At 35.0% G+C, this 22,561-nt stretch overlaps 1 protein-coding gene across 3 annotated transcripts in view; it reads right to left on the bottom strand.

The window, feature by feature from the left end:
- SLC9D1 (solute carrier family 9 member D1) overlaps positions 1-22,561 on the bottom strand; it is a 71,739-nt gene that overhangs the window by 6,567 nt on the left and 42,611 nt on the right. For all 3 annotated transcript variants that reach the window (XM_020965175.2, XM_020965177.2, XM_020965176.2), the window contains exons 9-12: positions 16,644-16,839; positions 8,020-8,170; positions 3,670-3,749; positions 1,805-1,954 (exon numbers count right to left, since the gene is read on the bottom strand). In XM_020965175.2, coding sequence (XP_020820834.1) covers positions 1,805-1,954; positions 3,670-3,749; positions 8,020-8,170; positions 16,644-16,839 — 577 coding nt within the window. The remainder of the gene's footprint in view (positions 1-1,804; positions 1,955-3,669; positions 3,750-8,019; positions 8,171-16,643; positions 16,840-22,561) is intronic.

Here is a 22,561-nt window from a genome sequence, read left to right as displayed (position 1 = left end):
AAAAGTTAACTTGAGAAATATATAATTTAGAGAGCATTTTCCAATCAAGTTTTTAAATAACACAGAATACACAATTTTATTAAATAAATTTAACAGAACTATATCACTTCTATATCATAGTTAGTTATGGAAGAAAGAAAGAAAAGATTGAGTAAATTGGAATAGTAGGAGAAAGAAAATATAGGAGGGAGAGAAAATGCAGTCTAAAGGACAGAAACATACGTATCTACCTACAATAATAGAGACTTCTAGAAAGACATTTACCAAAGGTGCAGAGAGAAAGACAAAGGGTCTCATTAGCTACATGCTAATATAACAGGCAACCAAGGGAATAAATACAAATTAATATGCTTATAGTAGCTAAAATGCAAAATGGATGTTTACCAAAGCTCTTAGAAGCAAAGATCCTACACTCAATTGAAACTATAGCTCTTTCATAGAGAAGGAAATTTTTAAAAGCATAAAAACTTTATAATATCTAGATAAAAGAATAACAAGTACCATCAGCAGTGTTTTAATTCTCATCTACTGAAAATGCATAAGCCTCAGTTTTCCTAAATACTTTATTTTAAAAGGAGGAAGGCCTTAACCTACTTTGGAAAGTAGGGAATACACAGGCCTTATGGTTTTCAATCTGATGTTTTCTACACTATAAAAGCCTAAATCATATTATCACTTGGTATTTGCCCTGTGGGCTGGGGGTTCTCTACTCACATCTCATAGTGAACAAAAGAGTCACAAAAAGGAATTTCATATCCAAACTAGTCATAAGAGATGAACTTTAATAACTTTCCCAGGACAGCTATTATTTAGAGAACTAGAAGACAACTTTTAAAAGAACAGTCCGTTGACTCAACTTTAAAAGGTAAGCAGAAATAAACTAAAAAGCAGTAAACTAGGAGATTGCGAAGTGCAGTCAAAATAATGCTAAATTAGTAAGTAATCAGGGAACCTGGGTTCAAATCTGGATCTTGTCATGTTACCTGAGTGATCTGAGGCAAGTCACTTAACCACTTTGGCCCAAAGTTTCCTCATCGGCAAGAAGAAGTTGGGACTGACTAGAGGACCTTAAAACCTCTTCTACATCTAAGCCTAAGCCCATGATCTTATTTGCAAGTAGTTATGGAGTCACTAAGTTATCATATCAATAGAAGACAACCTAGGCAGGATTAACTAGTAAGTTGAATTCTAGAAATCATATACTAGCCAGAAAGAAAGTTTTAATTCCACAAAAGGGTCTTAGCTGGAATTTTAGAATGCCTTTTCATAATGCTTGCTAAGTATAACAAAAAGTCAACATAACCCAAATGACAAAGTATAGCACATTAAGCACAGAAGCAGTGAATCCAAAATCTTAACTCTAATAATAACTATAATCTTGAACAAATCATTCAATCAATAAGGATTTATTAATCATGTACTAAGCAGTGAGAATACAAACATGAAAATAAGACTATCTCTGCTCTCCAGGAGCTTATGTTCACCGAGGAAAGGAGTCATTCAGCACAACTGCTAAGACTTGGGGTTTGATGAACTATAGAATGGTTTGGGGTGGGGTGAGAGGGCCATCTATTTTGGAGGAGGGGTATCTGGATCTGTGATTTCACTTGTACATTTAAGATTTTTCAATTAAAAACAGTTTTGATCTCCTGGTCCTCTATACTTTAAGTCAGAATATGAACTCACAGTGTTATCCTAAGAACAATTCAACTTGTTATGAAGCATTTTTAAAACAGCCAAAGAAGAGGAAGTGCTGAACTAGTCAGCTGGGCGAGGAATTACAAAAGAGCTACTAGAAGTTTACCTCTCTCGAGATGATCCCTGCTCTTCGAGCTCTACTTCCCAGGACAAAAGAAAACTCGCTGACTTGTGCCAGCCCCGCTGAGACAATCCACTTGATGCACTGGCTGCTCTTTGGCAGGGTGAGGGATAAGACAAACACTGCCAAGACAAACTTTGAGAGCAACATGCACATTATTATTATTCTTGAAATGTTCAAACAAGAAACTTTCAATTAACATATAGAAACCACGCAGAAGATACAGAAAGTCAAAGGAGAAAGATATAGATCTATTCCAACAATATATTACACTGAGATTTTATATATGAATGCACCTTACTTTCTCAAAGTAGCATAAATGTTATTATGGTTAATAACAGCATGAAAAATTAGTGTGATGAAATTGTGAAGAACAAAAAGACAAACTGGGAGTTGCCAAGCCACCTAGCAACTACCCATCAGCTGATGCTAATTAAGTTTTTATTCTAAACTTTTTTATTATACATTATGTATCATGAAAATATTTCAGAACAACTTTTAATCCTGAAAACTATCCAGCTAATAGGATTATCAAGTCTAAAAAAATATTAGTCCAGACTGGCAAAATATCACTAAGAAGGCACTATTGTCAGGACCTCACTCCTCAATCATGCCAAACCCAGTCCAATCTAGCGTATGGTTTTGATGATGGCATAATCCAAACCCAAATAATATTAATTACTAGCCCAACAGAGTTAATCATAGCCTTTTTTTTTTTTTACCAACAACCAGCTTCTATGACAAAACACAGCTAAGGCACCCAAATACTGGCTGGTGATGGCAACTAACCCCTACACTTTTTTAAGGCAACATAAACATTTTACTTTCTTCATCCCAACCTCTGGCCCGTGGAAAGAGCAATGGTTCTGAATGCAGAGGATGTGGGTTCATATCCTATCTCTAAAACTGACTACTTCAGAGTCTGACCTTGGACAAATCACGTAATCTCCCCAAACCTCATTTTCCTCATTTGAAAGGTGACAGTTATGACAGATGGTTTGGGAGATCCTTTCTAGTTCTACATCTATGATCCTGTGATTATCCTTATTATAAACCCACCTTCCATGTTAGGAATATCAGACTAATATAAAACAATGGCCCAACACGGAGTTCTCTTTCTCAGACCGTCTTGGAGGCTGGGAGGCAAAGCCTTCTCTGATGATATATGCGTTACATACAAACGAAGAACATGGAATGTAAGAACTGAGATTTCAAAACAGTCAGCAAATTAAATATATGCTAGTCAGTAACTTTGGATACCTGGCTTTTTGCCAGAAGATAACCCCAAATGCAAATAATCACAAGAGGAAAGACTTGAATTCTAGTCCCAGTTCTGCCACTAATTAGATGGTAATGTGATACAGTGGAACAAGAATTAGATTTGGAATCAGAGAACCTGAGTTTGAATCTTGGCTTTTATACTATGCCAAATTCAGCAAAAAAAATTTAACCTCATTGTACTTCAGTTTCCTCATCTGTAGAAGTGTTAGATTAGGTGACATTTAGGATTAGCTACAAGGCTATGATATGATGATCCAACTCTACTTTGCTTTTCTTTTTCTCAATGTAGCCAGAATACCTGGATTTGAGTCTCATTTACTGTACTTTCTAGATGTCATTTCCTTCTGGAAGTCTCTCTTCATCTGTAAAATGGGGATAATGATATTTGTTCCAACCATCTCACATAGGTGTTGTAAGAAAAGTGATTGATAAGCACCACGTAAATGTAAATGATTACTATTACCAGGAAGTAATTTCAGTACTATAGAAGACAGAGCTCTATAACAAAATATAAGGATAGTATCCATTTTGCTGGAAATGACAAATAAAGCTACTAATAAAAATTATACCTTCATTATTACCACTGACAAGGTAAGGAACATCAAAACGGTGAGTTCATATATTACAAAAGTGGGAAAAACATGGAGACCTGTGAGAAAAAGGAAAGAACAAATTAATTTCTTATACTTTTTATATACCTGAATAAGCTGCAAAAGAGCTTTACTTCTAAATTTCTTAACAACTAAAACATTTGTGCTTATCTACACTGTCCTTAAAAGAATACCCTAAACTTTTTTTTAACTAATAATTGCTATAAGATAAACTGGGGGCTTGGGGATTTTCTTCCTATCACCTCCTACCTGAATCACTAAGCAATCATTAAATATGTGATTATCAGTTCCATTCCCTGTGATTCCTCATTCTGACTAAAAAAAATGTTTTTGGTTAATAGGAAAGTGTGTTTCCTCATCTTCTGAAAAAAAAAATTGGATCTCATCATGAGAAACAAGCTCTAATGCTAATTCTCCTTCATTAGTTTCTAGTAATCAAGATATATTTATTGTCTGTCTACAAAGAAATAATAATCCACAAGGAAATTTAAACGTAAAAAAATACAATGCAGAGTCAATACTACTATCCATCCATACTTGATTACACTGAACTAAGCCATATACCCCATGCAAACCGACTGGAGAAAATCAGACTGTACCTACTGACATACTTTCTGTATTCACTATTTATACACAAATTCTGAAAGAGCAAGAAAAATATTTGCCTTACACAGCTCCTTCAATACACAACTAGAAAACCATAATTCCATCCCCCCACCCCGGTTTTATACAGCACTACCCTGCCAATAGAGGCTTCTCTAAGAGAACACCTTTATAAACAAATGAATTCAGCAGCTAGACACTGGCTGACTGCGTGAAAGAGCTATGAGGGGCTCACTCCTCTATTCCCATCCAGTTGATTCTTTGTTCCTATCCTTCCTTATTGCTTGCATCTTCCTGCTTTCCTTAGAATGGGGACACAGGGCTGCCTATGATTCAATGTACCTCCTCTCCTGTCAATTTTCTTCAATGCAACAAATACGTATGAAGTATTTGCTATGTGTAAGGCAACATGCTAGATTCTTAGGATACAAGGACAAAAACAAATAGTTTTTGCCCTCAAGGAGCTTGCATCCTCCTAGAGATAAACTATTTAAATAAGTAAGTAAATGTGAAGTAATTTCAATAGAGACAGTACTAACAACCTGGAGAGACCAGAAAAAGACATGTAGGAGGTGAAATTGAGCTGTGCTTCAGAGTTCTATCATGTGGAAGTGAGGAAAAACCCATTTCAGACATGTGGGGAGCACCTGTGAATGGAGAGGGAATGTCCATGTGGGGAATAGATAGAAGCCCATTTTTACTGGAAGGGAGAAGACTATGTAAAGTACTGTGATCTAGAACTAAAGAAGTAGTTAGACTGCAGAGGACTGTAAATACCAAGCTGAAGATAGGTATTTTCATCCCAGATGCTATCTAGAGCTACGGAAGATTTTTAGGAGCGTGGGAGAAGGAAAAATCTGGCAGCAGGGAGACCAAGTAGGGGCTACTCTACCAGCCTTGGTAAAAAGTGAGAGGGGCTCAATTAAGACAGAGGGCATGTGAATGGAGAAAAGGGGAAGGACACAAGATCTGTTGTAGAGGTTGGATGAACCAGAAATAGCGAAGATTTGTAGGAAAAACTAGCTAGTCTTTCCTTGGAATTAATGTTATATAAGCCCTAAACTTGAAAGTTGAAGGGGAAATCTTTTCAATTATTTACAAAGCATCTTCTTCTACATATCTCTCTTTCAGAAACATATGACACCAAAAAGCCTTGATTTCATTAAACCTTATCTCTACTACAATATAAGCTCCTTAGAACAGGGAGCATATCTTATTCTTTTCTGCATTCTCCATAGTATGTAATAAACAAGAGAAAAGTTTTAGAAGGAGGTCTGGATTCTAATTAGCTTTGTCACAGATTAGTTTGGTCATTTTTTAATTAATAAAAAGAGGCAACAATCTCAAAGATTACTCATAGCTGCCAAGAGTAGTGGCTAACAGAAGTGAGATGCTTAAATAATTCATGCCCACACTACTCCTATGTTAGAATGAAAATACCTACTAGCATGGGAAAAAAGGAAGGGTAAAAATGATAACAACAAAAATAACAATTAAAAGTAAGCTCTACAGATAAAGGAGGTTTTAACAAAGTGGGAAGTATCTTAATACTGTAGGAATATAGAGGCAGTTTTTAGGCTTTGTGAAAACTGAATAATCATTCTTCTTTTAAAAAAAATTCAAGGAATTAAAAGTTATTAGTAATTAATTATAACAAAAACAAGCATATATTTTACCCACTGACAAGGCGTTTAAGATATTAAAACCAGTCTATATGTAACTATATGCGTGTGTGTGTGTATATGATTATATTCCATTATATTAGGTTTTATTTGAATTAGTCATTTCTTCTATAGTGTTTTTTGGGTTACATGCTAAGCCTTTTTTCTCTGTCCTTAAACCAAAAATGTTCTAGAAGAAATTTTACTTATTAAGAAATAATCATTAAGAGGGTATTGAATCATTTAGCCCAACAAAAGCATTGGCTTTTGGATCTAATGAAGAAGGTTAAGGTATTTTCCTATTTAAGTAACATCCACTTGCCTGACATCTTTATAATTTCACTTCATTAGCAGATTAACCCAGAAAAGTCCCTAAAATGACTTCATAGGCTATTTTTAGATAAATTTATCAATTGACTCGATAGAGATGATTAACACAAACTACCTTTTGTATAATGAGAGCTAAATAACTCAAGCCAAAATATGTAAAACTGTTATTATTTTATTGGAGAGCAACATATTGTAATTCACATTAAAAAACCCAATTCAAAGATAAAAAAAACTTAAATATACAAATTTCAAAATGCAGAATATTGATGGATATCCAGCTCTTTAAAAAAATCAACATTTAAAACATACGGGGTAAAGCCTCTTATTTACAACACTATAATATAGACTTGATCCACAACTTTCCCTTAGACATTAAGTTTCTTTTATTGTTAATATACTCATTCCGCCCCCAAAAGTAGGCTGCACTACTAAGTATAAAATTAGTCCTGAAAAATAGGTAACGGTATTTCCCTTTAAGGTATTTAAAACCTTATTTAGATACACAAAGCTGTCCACAAAATATTATACAGGCCCTACTTTTAAGTGCTTCACATCATTAAAGATCATCAAGTATGAATCTATAATAATCTGTCTCTGGAGAAAGTTGCTAGAGTCTAAGGTTCTCTGTGAGCATGTGGTGCTTATAATTTACTTATTATTACTGAAGTTGAGATCAAGAGATGACAAGCAAATGACATGCGTAGTTTTTCTTAATTTATACTTTTCTGGAGCTTAGGAGAAAAAAAAGTTTTAAATGGAATGGAAAAGTGTCAAAGAGACATTTTTGATATACAGCAACCAAAACTAAGTTTCCCTGATTAAATCCCATTCTTATAAGACTTGCTCTAACCACAGAGAATAAAGGTATATGTGTACCAGAAATTTAAATAAAATATATCTAGAATATGTAGGTTTGCCATGTATGTTGACAGTCTACTATGATTATGGGAAGATATCTCATCCATGCCTACAAATTAGAGGGTCTACAAAGTTTGAACTGGGGGGAGAACATAAAGGGACATAGGTAACCCTCTCTACTGATTCATGCAGCAGAGGAAAGTTCTAGGGTACATATGTAAGAAGGGATCTGTTCCCAAAGGAATGCAGTAAGAGAATGACATATCAAACTGCACTAAGGACATGGAGAAAGGCTTGTGCACCTCCATACTTCCTAGAGGGAAGCATGAGCAAAGGGTAAGCCTGCAACCAAGCCACAAACCTTCAGATTTTATTTGGGCTAGTCAGAGAAACACATACAATAGAGAACTAGTATTGAGAAGTAAACTAGACCTATTACTACTACCACTATGAGTCCATGTGGACTATAAAATTCTGTGGGAAGATGGGAGCCACAAGAAGGAAGAGGGTTGCTTATGCTCTTCAGACAGGCAACAATGTTCTATTTTGCTTTTCTGTTAGGTTTAATAAAAATCTTTCCTATAGTCAAATGTCTTGTTAGAATGAGTGCTTGTAGGAGAGCTGATCATTCTTTCTTTTTCGAAAGCAAAAGAACTCTGATACTGACATTTCCTGGTTTTTCCATGTGTTGAGCCAGACTCAATTTTTGAGAGATCCCTCCCCTTTCACCCTCTAATCTATATTCAGGTTTTTGGTGTAAAGGACTGGGGCCCAAAACACACAGATTATAAGTGCCAGAAAAATAAAGATTGCTTAATAAATGAAATTAGATTGTTATGATGACAACATAAGTTACCTATAGATGCAAAGAAAATGATGGCCAAAAAGTCCCGTATAGGTTCAACATAGGACATAATTTCTTCAGTAACCATATGTCCTTGAGAAGAAATCAATGCTCCAGCCAAAAAGCACCCCAATTCCATTGAAACATCAAGAAGCTCTGTAATCTGTCAAGGAAGATTAGAAGCTTAAAGTTTACTCTTGAAGTGTACAATATGGTAGTCCTTTATTCTGAATTTTTATTCCAAATTATAATTACAGATAGAAATATTCTTTTTCGACTAAGTATAAATATTTTACACAAAAAATTTCAATAGTGAAGTATCTACAAAATGTTAGGGTTAACAGTATTAATAACCTTATAGAACAAAACAGTTTTCTTTAAGAATGTAATCACTTAATAATTATGATTTCCTTAAAGAATGTCTAGATTTTAAAGTATTTCATGTAAAAAAGTATCCTCCCTATTTAGCTGCCAACTTCTTGTCAATTAAAAAAAAAAGAATAAGATAAATTGTATATTACCAGATATCTACTGGCCAATGTATGGTGAAAAACATTAACCCATACCAAAATGGATTTTTTCCACAATTATCTAGATAACCTTCTTAATCTATATTTCACTAGCTGTGAAAAACAACCTAGCTCTTTAACTCTACAGGCCAAATCTAAACAGGAAGGCAGGCCAATACAATCAATTTGTTCTTTTGTTTGTTCCACATCTACTTGTCAGGCTCAAACAAAGCATTATTTTCTCTTCCGTGATGACTTTTAGTTAGTAAGCTATAACTTCAATTATTAAATTTATTTTTCTTAGAGGTTACAGAGTACACATTTTCATTTAAACTTGGTTAAATCACTGCTCATTCTCAGTAATTGTTCATGTAAACTATGCATAAGTGAAAATCATACTGCTTGAATATAGGCTTTATTATCATCCAGAGTCAAGAGAACGAGATTTAAGGCATATGTGTTTCTCCCTCCAATAAATTATTTTTTTCAAAAGAAGTATTTTTCACTTAAACATTGAAAATCTAGGAGGATAATGAAATAAAACTCGATTAAGAAGAAAACTTAAAATAATCGAAACATTATTCATATAGCATATTATTGTGAATATTGAGAAATACTTTCTTGAATAATTTAAAATGTTTTTGGCCCTTTTTTCTCACCTCAAAATCAAAGCTTGGGAATCAAGAAAATGTATAATGCAAAATGACTGTTTCTTTGCTCATAACTACTTTTATTAAGAAAACAGATATAACCAACAATATTTGGATAGCCAACAGCAAGAGACCATGAGATATTATCTTTTGGAAGTGTCTACTTTTGAACAGTTAAACACAAAAACACTGACTATACAAAATAAAAATGACTAAAATTCTAAGAAGAGAGTAACATAATATCTATCTATATCTTATATAGCATGATATAGTGGATCAGTGGTCTTACTGCCTAGAAAAACCAAATTCAAATCCACCTTTTAACACACATTGACTGGATGACCCCGAGCAGGCAGCTCAAAGACTAGAAGGGCACCGAGTGTTAAACCTGCATTGAGAGAGGTAAGTTCCTTATTCTGAGAGTTTTCTATACCAGTGACAGGTCCAGTTCCTGTCCTTTTCCCTTCTGATTACAGGTAAGTCTACTAGCTTTGGATGTCAGAAAATCAGGTCACTCTGCGGTAAGTCGTTTCACTGCTGAACTGTCAGAAAGGGCTGGTATTTAAAGTTAAGTGTCTTGATATGGTATCAACGCAAAGCAAAGCACAATGATTTTTTAAAGTGAAGTTAACTTCTTTGATGATTCCTTCCAAGAATCTTATACTTACATGAAAAATACTCATAAAAGCAAATGTCTGATTTAGATGATTAGAACTGATTATTTAAATATGTAAAATAATAAAAATAAAAAATAATTTTAAAACTTAACTTTAAAAAACACTTCAAATAGTTTGACAGAAGAGGAATTAGGTGGTACAATGGAATAGATACTGGTCCAGGATTCAGAAGACCTGATTTCTTTTTTCCATAAGACAATTGGGGTTAAGCTAGTAAGTGTCAAGTGTCTGACATATCTGAACTCAGGTCCTCTTGACCCCAGGGCTGGCGTTCTATTCACTGCACCACCTAGCTGCCTCAGAAGACCTGATTTAAAAGCTTGGTTCTGCCACTAATCAACTGTATCAAGTCACTTTACCTCTGTGGGTCCAAAATTTTCTTGTCTGTAAAAATGAGAGGTTTGGATCAGGTGATTTCTAAGGTTCCTTGCAGTTCTAATGTGACTTGATCATTGGTGAGAAATTAAATTCAAAATAGAATAAGAACTGTTTGGAAAAAATTCAAACTGTATTTAAGACTATTTTAATTCTCATACAGATAGCATGACATAGCAGATATAAAGGGTCTTGGAGTCACAAGGCCTGTGTTCAATGACCATATCTTACATTCTAGCTGAGTATCCTCGGGCAAGTTGGCTCTCCCCATCCCTCACACCCTTTCCCAATACTCTCAAACTATCCAGAATCAATGACAATTTCCTTTAGTTTATCTAAATTTTTATATAGTACTAAAAAGAAGCCTAGTACTTCTTACCGATTCAAGAACCCAAAAGAAAAAATAAACATGTTCTAAACAGTTTGAATACATACAGTAAAACACAATACAGTCTTGATAAGACATAAAGCATGATATTATAAGAGCCAACAGAAATTAGCAGGCATCTTAAAAAGATGGGTTATTTTTATAATGTTTGTAGCTTGATGTAGGCTCCAAACAAAAAAAAAGCATACTTAATCTAGTCAGATCAAGTAGGTCAGTAAAGGACTATGCAACAAAGGGAGAGCAGGTAAGATACAGGGTCAAATAAAAAACATAAACATTTGGGAAAATAAGAGTCAGTGAAGTGAGAAGCATTTTTTACTTTTATGTATCACCTACAGAGCCAACAATGAAATGGTTTTGGCCTATTCAAGAAAGATTACAAAAAAGAGAAAGGAGCAAGGAAAAGACAGTTTTATTAAATATACTTCAAAGAGAAAAATACTCAGGAATAGAGAATTGATCATTCAATTGCCCTGATGAAAAATGAAAATAGCAAGGCCTGTATTTTAACATGTTTAGAGATTACTGAAGTTAAAATGACAGAGTATCAACAGGATTTGACAAAGAACCTAGACAGGATAGAAAGGAGGAGTCAGGTCAATCAATAAGCATTTATTAATCACCTACTCTGTACCTGGTACTGTACTAGATAATAGGGACACAAATAAAAAAATAGTCTCTGCCCTCTGTGGGGCTTACATTCAACTGGGAAGCAACTAAAAAACAGGATTCTGAAAACTTGGGGTTTGAAAAACATAGAATGGTGGCTCTGTTGTGGTTGAAATCTGTGATTTCATTGGTGTAGGGATCCAGTAAAGAAACTCCCCACTTTTTATTTATGCCTCAAAATTTATTTTTTCTAAATAAAAACAATGTTTACTTTAAAGATTAACAAAATACTTAAGAAGATAGTTTTTACAACATGACAAATCTAGAAAAATGGAATATGTGACAGAATACTGGAGAGCAGAAATAATTAGCTCAAAGTAAGTTCTAAAACTAAACCTCCAGTCTTGCATTTTGAACAGCCTAATACTAGGACATCTCAACATGGATGTCTCATAGACATCTTAAGCTCCATATATCCAAAGTTAAATACATTACTTTTGTCTCCAATCCCTCCCCACTTCTTAACTTCTCTACTACTGTTGGAGGGTACCACAATCCTCCCAGTCACTGAGGCTCACAAACCAGGTGTCATCCTTAACTCCTCACTCTCATTTTCTATATCCAATCAGCTGTCAAATGTTTTACAACATTTCTCATAGATACCCCCTTCTCTCCTCCAACACAGCTAATACCCTCAGGTAGGCCCACATCAACTCATGCCTGGACTACAGCAACAGTATTTGGTTGGTTTCCCTGCTTTAAATATCTCCCTACTTTAATCCATCCTCCACTCAACTGTCAAATTGATCTTCCTCAAGGACAGCAGTGACCAAGTCATATACAACTGTCCTTCTTTGCTACCAACTTCCTCCATTCAATTAACTCCAGCTTCCCTATTGCCTTCGGGATAAAACAGAAGATTTTATGATTTATAAAACCCTCCAGTCTTCTTAGACCTTACTCCCCTCCAAATCCTCTGAAATCCAGCAACCCCAGCCTCCATGCCCATTCCTTCAAACAAGACACTTCCACCTCCTGATTTGGTGCCTTTTCTCTAGCCCTCATCCATACCTAGAGTTCTCTGCCTCCTCCCTGCTTCTTTTAAGTCTCAGCTAAAGTCTCACCCTCTCCAAAAAGCCTTTCATGATCCCCCTTAATACTAACAGCTTTCTTCTGCTGCTTACATCTCATTTATTCTGCATCTATCTAAATGTAGTTTTTTGCATTTTGCTGCCCCATTGGTCTGTGAGCTACTTGAAAAGTGGGTCTGCCTCTCCCTATATATCCTCAATACTTAGTTAGTAAGGCACGTGCCAGAGAGTAGGTTCTTAATAAATGCTAGTTGAATGACTGATTTGAATAAAAGTGATAGCTAATTTAGGAAGTCTTCTGCAGAACAGAAACAAAAATTAGCACAAGACAAAGTGAGATATGTTTAAAGTACTGGCACAGACAAAACAGTCCTGTGGAAAGATTTTTGGACTTAGAATCAAAAATCCTCAGTATAAATCCTACCTGACATTTACTAGTCAAGTCAAGAACGATTTATTAAGCATTTCCTATGTGCCAGGCACTGTTGCTTATTATTAACAATATGACCGCAGACAAATCAGTCTATCTAGTCTTCAATTTCTTCATCTATAAAATAAGGATAATACCTCTAAGCCCCTACCACACAGGGTTGTTGTGAGGATGAAATGTAGAAAATACTTTGAAAACCTTTAAAGTTGCTATTAGAAGTTATTTTTGGTATTAACAGTTAAAAAAAAATAAGATGACTATGAGAATTAATAAAAGCAAAGGAAATACACATATCAGAAAAATATTCTTTTATTGTCTAATGTTGTGAATGATTAAAAAATCACTGTGTACAGGGTCAGTAGTGACTTTCAATAAGATTTTGTTTTAAAAAGTCAAAAGTAATTGATGACGAATACTGTTATGAATCAGATACAATATCACTTAGAGCTTGGCAAACACTGAAGTACTATAATACAGTAACTATATAAATGTTGGTTATTATTATCTCATTATTTTCTTGGAACCTTACAACAAAACTAGACAAAACTCAATACTCTCATCACTTCCCTATGAAACTGATTTTCCTTATTTCTATCAATGGAATCATTCTTCTGACATCTTAACCTAACTCCTTTCTAACTCTTCTCTCCCCTATATTCAACCAGTTACTATACCGTCTGTTCTTTCTGCCTAGTCTCTTCCCTTCACTTCAATCACATTGCTGCCATTTTAGTCCTTGTTACCTCAAACCTTGATCATTGTTATAACCTATTAACTGATCTCTGACTGTACTTTATATTCCACAATTACTACCAGATTAATATTCCCCCCCCCAATGGATCCCCAATGCTTTTTGTATCAAATCCAAATTCTGTGTCCTGGCAGTCAGAGTTCCATCTTACCTACATAACTTTACTTCCCACTACTTCCCAACAGGTCTCTTCCACTACAATCAAGCTGGTCTTATAACTTCCACACATGTGGCACATTTTCTCCTGCCATCACAAATTTGCTCATTCCCCCACCCCCTCCTCAGCCTTACTGTAGCACCAGGACTATGCTGATAAATGTTTAACAACCAGCTCTCTGAGGGGAAGGGGGAAAAAAAAACCTTGTATACATTTCTAAGTTCAACCTGTATTATTAATATTTTCTCCAGAATTTCCTAAGTCTACCAGGGATACCAAAGGATAAAAATCATTCTATTAAAAGGGATTTGTTCTGTGAAATTTGGATTCAGTCAAAAGGCCACACTTGAGGACCTAGAGGGACATATATGACTGACCTTGAGGCCGCAGGATCCTCATCCCTGCCAATCAACAAAGCAATAAATCAAGTCCTGATTTGTGGCATTTGCCAATTTCCAAGGTGTAAATACTCACAGTGAAAATTTAACAACTGGCTTTCACAAACTAGTACAAAGTGGCTCCAGTGCATTGTTAATGACTTTTTTTTCTATTCTTGACTATCAAAATGCTGTCCATTCCTCAAGGTTCCTTATTCAAGGCTTTACCCTTTAATAAAGTATTTCTCAATTGCTTTGGTTCACACTAATCTTCACCCTCCATTGTATTTTTTGTCCATACTATATCCATAGTGACACCTGACATATGTAGTCTTGTGTCCTTGTGCATGCCTTATTTACTTAGACTGTAATCTCTTCAAGGTTCTACACATAATAGACAGATCAGGCATTTGATATTTATCGAATTGATGATATACTACCTGTAAATTGCCACTGATGTTTTAATTCCTTAACATTAGTGCTTTTTTCACATACACAAATGGCTGTAATGATTCCACTCATTAAATCCACAGGTAGTAGGCTAAAATTTTGGGTGATGAGTTGAAGATGATCATTTGAATTTATATAACAAGTAGAAAAGATATAGAATCACCACCATTTGAGAGAAGGCAAAACCACAGACAAAAAATATGAGTGCATAAATTCCCTGAAGAGTTAAAGTATGTAAGATCTTCACTGATTTATTCCCATCTAAATTATATTATATAATTCTATTCAGAGAACTATCCTCTCATAATTTAGGGAGAACAGTAGGAACATTCCAAGATTAGAATTTCCTATTCTGATGATTAGTTTTTAACTTCTTGTTATTCAGTCATGTCCGACCTAGCAAAGATACTGGAGTGGTTTGCCATTTCCTTTTCCAGCTCATTTTACAGATGAGGAAACTGAGACAAACAGGGTAAGGTGGCTTGCCCAGGGTCACACAGCTAGTAAGTATCTGAGGTCAGATTTGAACTTAGGTCCTCTTGACTCTAGGCCTGCTGCTCTCTCCACTGTGCCACCCAGCTGCCCTAGTCTTTAACAAAACCTGAGGTTATGACTTGCAGGTTTCAGTGCATTTAAAATAAAGCCCGTTAAAAATATCAGCATATAGAATTTTCTTTAAAAGGATATGTTTTTCTATTTTCAGATGTTTATATTTTCAAATTAGATAGTTTAAGAATAAATTCAAAAAACTGTAGTGATTACAAAAGCTATATCTTTAAATGTTAACATTTATGCAAAGTCTAAGACAGTTATTGTGAGCTTCTTTTGAAGGGTGAAGTGAAAACCAGTTTAACATATTTACAAAATATTCATAAAAGCCCAAATAATTTGTAGAGAAATATTTTTTTTAACAAAAGAAGTGAGGTTTTTCCCTCTCTTTTTAAAAAAAATCATTTAATAAAGTTGATTATTAAGCCTATCAAAAAAGATCTTAATAAAAGCTGAAGGAATCTACTTTTAGCAATTTAACAGTAAACTATACTTCTACCTTTTAGTACAAAATTATACTGACTTATGTGATGATATGAGAGTTTTGTTTTTAATTACTCATTAATTTGGTCTCTCTCTTTTTTTAATAATAAGGAAACTGCTAAATTAGGTCACCTTGTCAAAGATAAGAAAAAAATTAAATTGCCTGTCTTTAAAATTTCATAAAATCTATGTCCTCTAACAAAACATTAAAAACCCCATTTATCTCTGAACATCTTGAGTTTTAAGAATGAGATCTACATTTCTGGTTATTCACTGTTTTTATATTAAAGGTTATAAAAGGTTCAATTCCATTAACCCTATGATCAGTCAGTAGCTAGAAACTTCTTCGGTTAGAAAGGAGCTGTCTGAAGCAGAATTTCATAGAATACCACTTCCTTTATTACAGCTCTCTTATCCCAATAAAAATGCCATTGTGGTTCTGTATTAACATAAAAAGAACTTTTTATTGCCTGGAGAAATTGCATATTTATTACTTTTAAAAATTCAAACCTGCCCTCACATGACTGTACTTTATCCAAAAGTTGGCATTGTAAAACTGCTTTTGTATTACTGAACTTTTATTTCAAATGTGAAACTGTCTGAAAGTTAAGATGAAGAAAGAACAGATTTAAAATTGCAGCTAATGTGATTCTAATTTCTCAGAAGAGCTTTTAAAATGTCAGTTTAAAAAACAAAGTTTGAGTAAAGCATTTAAAAGTAAAATCACAGGATTTTTAGAGGTCTGTCAACTGAGTTATTGTACTCTACAGATCAACAATGGATACTACAAATAATCTCTATTCAAGAAGTAATTCAATATAAATAATTCAATAACAATAACCACACTGGTCCAAATACAGAACATACTAGTCCCATCCTATCCCTAAAATCTGTTTTGTAAAAACCCTGATTCAAGTATTATTTTTCATTACATATGCCCCACCCACCACCAATTTTTTTTTAAACTTTAAGTAGCTGTCCTTCCTCAGGGAATGGACTAAATCTGGACCAATATAGTAATATTTAAGAGTTATAGAAGTGCTTAAGATCCTTCAATAACTATTTAATAATGTAGCATTTTTCTTTAAGCAGAACATAAATCTCAAATATATGAAAAATATTTTATCATGTGAAAATTACCGTTAACATTAGAAAGATGAAGGCTGATATTCCTAAAACAAGGATTTCTTTATTTCCTTTGCTCTCCACATGCAGCTTTCGATAATATGGGCCTATAAGATAAGTCTTTATAACAAGACATATGAGAAAAACAGTAACCAGAGAAACGAGGATCTGACCAATCAGAATGAATATTCTCAGTATTTCCAGGAAAACGCTGGAGGGAAACAAAAATTAAAAAAAAGTTATTCTACCTATAAACTCTGTTTCTCCCATTTCTATTGACATTAGCTTCTAATTTTTTTCTTTTAATATGTTGCTTCAAATGAATTACCAGATTAACATATGTATTTTGAAATTCTGAAATGAAATTCACAAAATCACATAGAAGTCTGTCCCAAAGTCTTAACTTTACATTTTATATTGTAATTTGAATCATATATAGGATATAAAATTCATAACAAACTACACATTGTTAGGACCAAAATCCTGTGTTGAAAAGATTTTGAAATACAAGCCCTATTACCTGCTTTTTTTGAGCAATATTTGATGCAGCAAAATGCCTATTCAACAAAGGAATAAATATACTTTCAAAGTCCTTGTACACATACCAAAGTTTGACTTACATCTCAGAGTTACACAATTAAAGGAATCATAGCAACAAAGCAGCTAACTGAACTTCTAATAGCATATTCTTTTATCCTTTTTTTTAAACCAGAACTCTGTTATTCACCAGAGATTTTAACATAATTATTAATCCAAACACACTGAGAATATTGTTTTACTTTTTCTAATCTCCAAAAGGGTACAAAAGTTTATAAGCAGTTTTTACTACTATACCAAGAATCTAAGAAAAGTACATTTTATTTTTAGTAATTATAGTTAAAAAGCTTTTATTATCTTGCATAGATTGAGCGAAGGAACACTTAGCCCCCAGGTCTGGCTAAAGAATTATAATGATCAATGGACTAAATATACCACATCATATTTCATCAGGGATAATATGATAGTAATTATTTGAACAATCAGGCTTAAAGCAGCAGTGCTGAAAATGCAAATAGCTAGGGGTAGTAGTACAGGAGATCAGAGTCTACCCTGAGGTGGGGACCATATGATGTGAAAAGCAAGAATGGAACCAAGTATGGATAACAGAGAGAAGTCAACGGGAGGAAAGCAAATGAACAAATACTAGAAATTTTAATCTATTTATCTGACATCTCCCAAGAACTTCTAAATGCTGTTAGCTTTTTATCTATAGCAGAGTTTAAATATGATTCAGTCTCTAGGTTCATTATACTAGCAACCGTGGTACAGATGTCCAGTTTAAATATCTATCTTCGTCTCTATATTCACAATTCTTCTAACTAGTAAAGTCACACCTTATTTAAACTTCACCTTCAAAACTACTCGAACCCCAGTAAACCCTACACTCCAAAGTAGAAAATCTGGAATTATTTAAGTCCAAAGATCTATGGTAAAAGCTGGCTATATGAAACTTAAATGCATTTGCCCCATAAATTTCTAAATTAAACTTCATACTATTTTTTAAAAAAATAATTTATTTATTGCCAACTTTATCTGTTTTCTGCTTATGAATTTTTTGGGAACGATTTATTTTATTCTACAGGTTTAATCTGATTATTTTTGAAATCAACAGAAACAACGATTAGTTTATATCACTACACGGTCTCCTTCAATGTATTGACTTTACTATTGATAAGTCTGGTTATTAGACTGAAGATCTGTGGTGAGTCAAATGCTGAATTTCTAAGAAACAAAAAAAGCATAATTCAGAAGTCAACAAACACAACTATTCAAACTTGAAAAAGGCAGTTTTATCTCAACCTATGGGTTAACCATAGGTTCAAAAACTTTAGTTACCCATACTATGACTCCTCAAGTTTTTGGCTGCTCCCTTCTTTTTCAGAACTGCCCCTTAAGTCAAGAGTCCCGTGCTATAATAGGGAAAGCACAGGACTGAAGGCTGGGGAGACCCAGGTTTAAGCTATGTTACTTGGTGCTTTTGTGGAATTCAGATTTTCAATCTGTAAAACCAGGGGTTGGATTTCTCAGCTCCCTTTCATCTCTAAAAGGTTAAGATTCATAACTCCTAATCAAACTTCACTTCTGAAATTCCTGTCATATCTCACGTATTTCTAAAATTCTCTGCTGTCTATTTGTATGAAATTTATTAAAGTTTTTTCCCACAAATTTATTCTGTTTAAAGTCAGAAATCTTTAATATTCATGAATTATTACATCTCTTTCAAAGTGTATTGACACTGAAGTTGAATTTTAATGGTCTAAGTACCTAGTACTAGACTGAAATTTTGCACTGGCAGAATTAGAAATACCAGTTCCTACAAGTGGCTGGTAAAACGCCACATAACAAAAGCTTTTTTTGGATTTAGGATTATGAAAAGAAAAAAATAACCAAAAGAATATTTGGGTTCTTCCACAAGTCTTAATGGAAGGTGAGTTACCTCCTAGCTCATAAAGAAAGAACCATCTCTACTCTCTTCCCCTGTAACTTCTGGACAAGTCACTTCACTAATTTAAACCTTAGTTTCCTCATCTGTAAAATTAGGGGGTTGGACTAAATGATCTCTGAGGCACCTTCCAGCTCTAAATTTATGATTCCAAATGTGGTCTTGCAAGTCAAGTGACAAATCAGAGCATATTCAGGATACCTCAAAACCTGGAGTACATATACAAACGATTCTGCATTTTTACAAACTAAAATACATATTTTAGCCAAATTTTCATTAGCAAGTTTATATTTTAAATGTGTATATACACAGACACATGTACTGAGAGAGAGAGCGAGAGAGAGAGAGAGAGAGCACACAAGCACATAGTGTCTGGCATATATGAGGCACTTAAATTTTTTTTTTAATAACATATCTACAATGGACCTCTGTGAACTCTTCTTTGAGACCAGGATGGCTAGGATACTTGACCTTGAAAATAAAGTCAACACAAGTTCTTAATTCTCTTGATCAAAGTTAAAGAGAATCTAAACAAAAACTTACATTCTCCTTTTTCATGTTAAACTGTACAAATTAATTACAAAATTAAACTGTATAAAAATATATTAATATGTCAAGAATATGCAAGTTCATCAATGTAGACATGCCTCCACTAACAAAAGATTATAATCCCTTGGTAACTCAGTATCCCACAGCTTTCAAAGAAAAAAAATGAATCCTCCTCAGTGGCCAATCTGATAAAGAACCTCTCCGAATTTAGCCTGCCTGGTCCTCAGGTAACAGAGAAACAGCTACTCTCTAGGCTCAGCATTACCAGCCTGATAGACTCTGCTAGAGATTACATCCTACTAGGAAAACCTTTGGGAACCTCAGGTCACCTACTGGTCATGATGACGCACTGCAATAGGACTTTAATGTGGGTCTACAAAAAATAAAAAGGCAGGCTGAAAGTGGGCCCACTATTTTCATAAAACAAAATTTATTAGTCAATATATTCCTGAGAGGAATATATGCAAAGGATGTTACTAGCTTCCTATAGTGTAAATATAATTTTTAAGCTGGAAAATTCAAAAGAGTATGAGGAATTTTGACTTACATTATGTAGGGCTCAAATGCTTGTTTTTTTCAGTCAGGTTTGGAGAACTATTTTATGTTCCCTGGTTATTAGTCAAGCTTAAGTTACTTCCTATAAAACGATGTTGCAGAACTTAAATAAATTAGCAGTGAGCCTTTCAAAACAATTATAACAGACTTATTTGAGTGATATTACCACAGTTGAAAACTCCTGGACAACTCTTTATTTTGAACTGTATTAAGAGCTTGTTATTATCTTTTGAATGTAAGTTAGTCAACAAACAGTCAGTGCTTGCTATGTGCCAAGTCCTGTGCTAAGTGCTGGGAATACAAGGAAAGGCAAAAAACAATTCCTATCCTCAAAGGAGAATACATACAATATCTATACATATAAGATATGTAATGGGGTAGGTGAAGGTAATTCTGAAAGGAGAAGTCGTCTCTTTGTAGAAAATATTTCTCTTTTGAGGGTGTCTTTACTTTTTGGAAACAGCCAAAGATTATTCAGAAACAAGTTTAGTGAATACACTGGATGATTCATCAGTGATAATATCATTTTAGGTCCGAGCAGGAAGCTATCAAGTAACAAAATTGATTCTTATAAAATAACTGAAAGTAATTCCAAAGCACCAAAAAGATTTTAAGCATCAGTTTCTGCTCACTCAGTAAACAATAAATGTATATTACGTACCTAACTTGTTTTTGCAGCATTACCTAAGATGGAGGCACCTGCATAGGAGGCGGCAGGGACCTGCTTCTGGTAAAAGACACATAGTGGGAGCTGGAATGGGTGACATCTTTAGAACTACCAGGCTTAGACAGTCCTGATCTGTTTTCAATGGCACCTCGGGATGAAGGAAGGTCTTGCTCCCCTGTAACATGGGCACTATGTACTAAGCTGGGTGTGGCCACTACTTGTGGCTCTGAGAACTGGCCTTGAGGCTTTGGTCTGTTTCAGTTGTCCCTTGCAGATCAAGGCACAGGCAGTAGAGACCCTGAACCTGGAAGCTCAAGCTATGACGAACTTGGAGCCAAGACTGCAGGCTAGATGTTGCTGCAAGCCTGGCAGGGATGCCCTGAGAAGTCAGGTTGCCCAGACACAAACCCTGGGAGGCTTTGGACTTGGAACCTGGTGGAGCTATCCTACACAGAAATTGCATTAAGCTGTGATCCTAATCTCCTCCCCAGAGATTAAAGTGGTATAAGGTGAGGGGGTAATTATGCCCCCCAGATGGTGGGAGTGGGTATTTACACATTTGTTCTTGGAATAGTTTTGAAGTAAATATTCTTTGGTAACAGTTAATATGACTGTTAAGTGGTTAAGCAGAACTAGGGTGCTGGGGGCCCCTAAACTTGGGAAGAACAATCATAGAGAGAGACACTGCCTAACTTCCTTATCTGAGAACCCTGGGGGAAAAGGTGAAATGTAACATATCTGGCTATCAGGCAGTATAGGCCAGAGTAGTTAAACAATCTCAAGTGAGCTCTCACTGAGGCAAGGCAATCCTTTTATATCTCCCTAATCAATTCACTGTCCCACCCTCACATAGCAGCTTTTGCAAACCATCCATCTTCAAATCTACCATGGCTCCCTCACCCCTACTCTCTCAGTGAGAACCTTGCCTCACATTGCACTAAAAAATCTCAGGCCATTTGCCAAGAGCTCCCTCTTTCCTTCCTCCTCATCTCACATCATTTAAATATCTTCCCCCACTATTTCCTCCTTCACTTATGCCAAGGCAAACCCATGTATATGAAGAAGTGATCCCATCCCATCTCCTCCAGCTCGTATCCCCACTCTTATTTATCCTTAAACTCTCCTCTTCTGCTGGCTGCTTCCCTGCTGCCTACAAATATGCCTAAGTCTCAAATCCTTAAAAAACCTTCCTGTCATACGCTCATTCCCAGGAGCTATCATGCTCCATCTTTCCTCCCTTTTGTGGCTAAACTCCTTGAGAAGGCTGTCTTCAATCAAGGCCTCCACTTCTTTTCCTCTCACTTTCTCCTTAGTGCTCTGCAATCTGGCTTTCTCCTTTGTTGTTCAACTGAAATGGCTCTCTCCAAAATTACCAGTGATCTCTTTAATTACCAAATCTAATGGCTTTTTCTCAGTCCTTTCCTTTTTGACTTCTCTGTAGCCCTTCACAAGTCAATGACCCGCTTCTCCTTGATACTCTCTTGTCTCTAGGCTTTCAAGACATTGCTTTCTCCTGGTTTTCCCCTATCTGCCTGACCACTCCTCCTCAGCCTCCTTTGCTGAATCTTCATTTACATCATAACTAGTGGGTGTCCCCCAAGGCTGTCATGGACCCTATTCTCTTCTCCCTCTATATTACTGTACTTGGTGATCTCATAAGCTTCCATGGATTCAATTTTC

The sequence above is a fragment of the Phascolarctos cinereus genome, unplaced genomic scaffold (assembly GCF_003287225.1).
Source record: "Phascolarctos cinereus isolate Bilbo 61053 unplaced genomic scaffold, phaCin_HiC Scaffold_7;HRSCAF=346, whole genome shotgun sequence".
In the NCBI taxonomy this organism is placed as follows: Eukaryota; Metazoa; Chordata; class Mammalia; order Diprotodontia; family Phascolarctidae; genus Phascolarctos; species Phascolarctos cinereus.
Note: the sequence above shows the minus strand (reverse complement) of the source record. Positions and strands in the feature narration are given on the sequence as shown.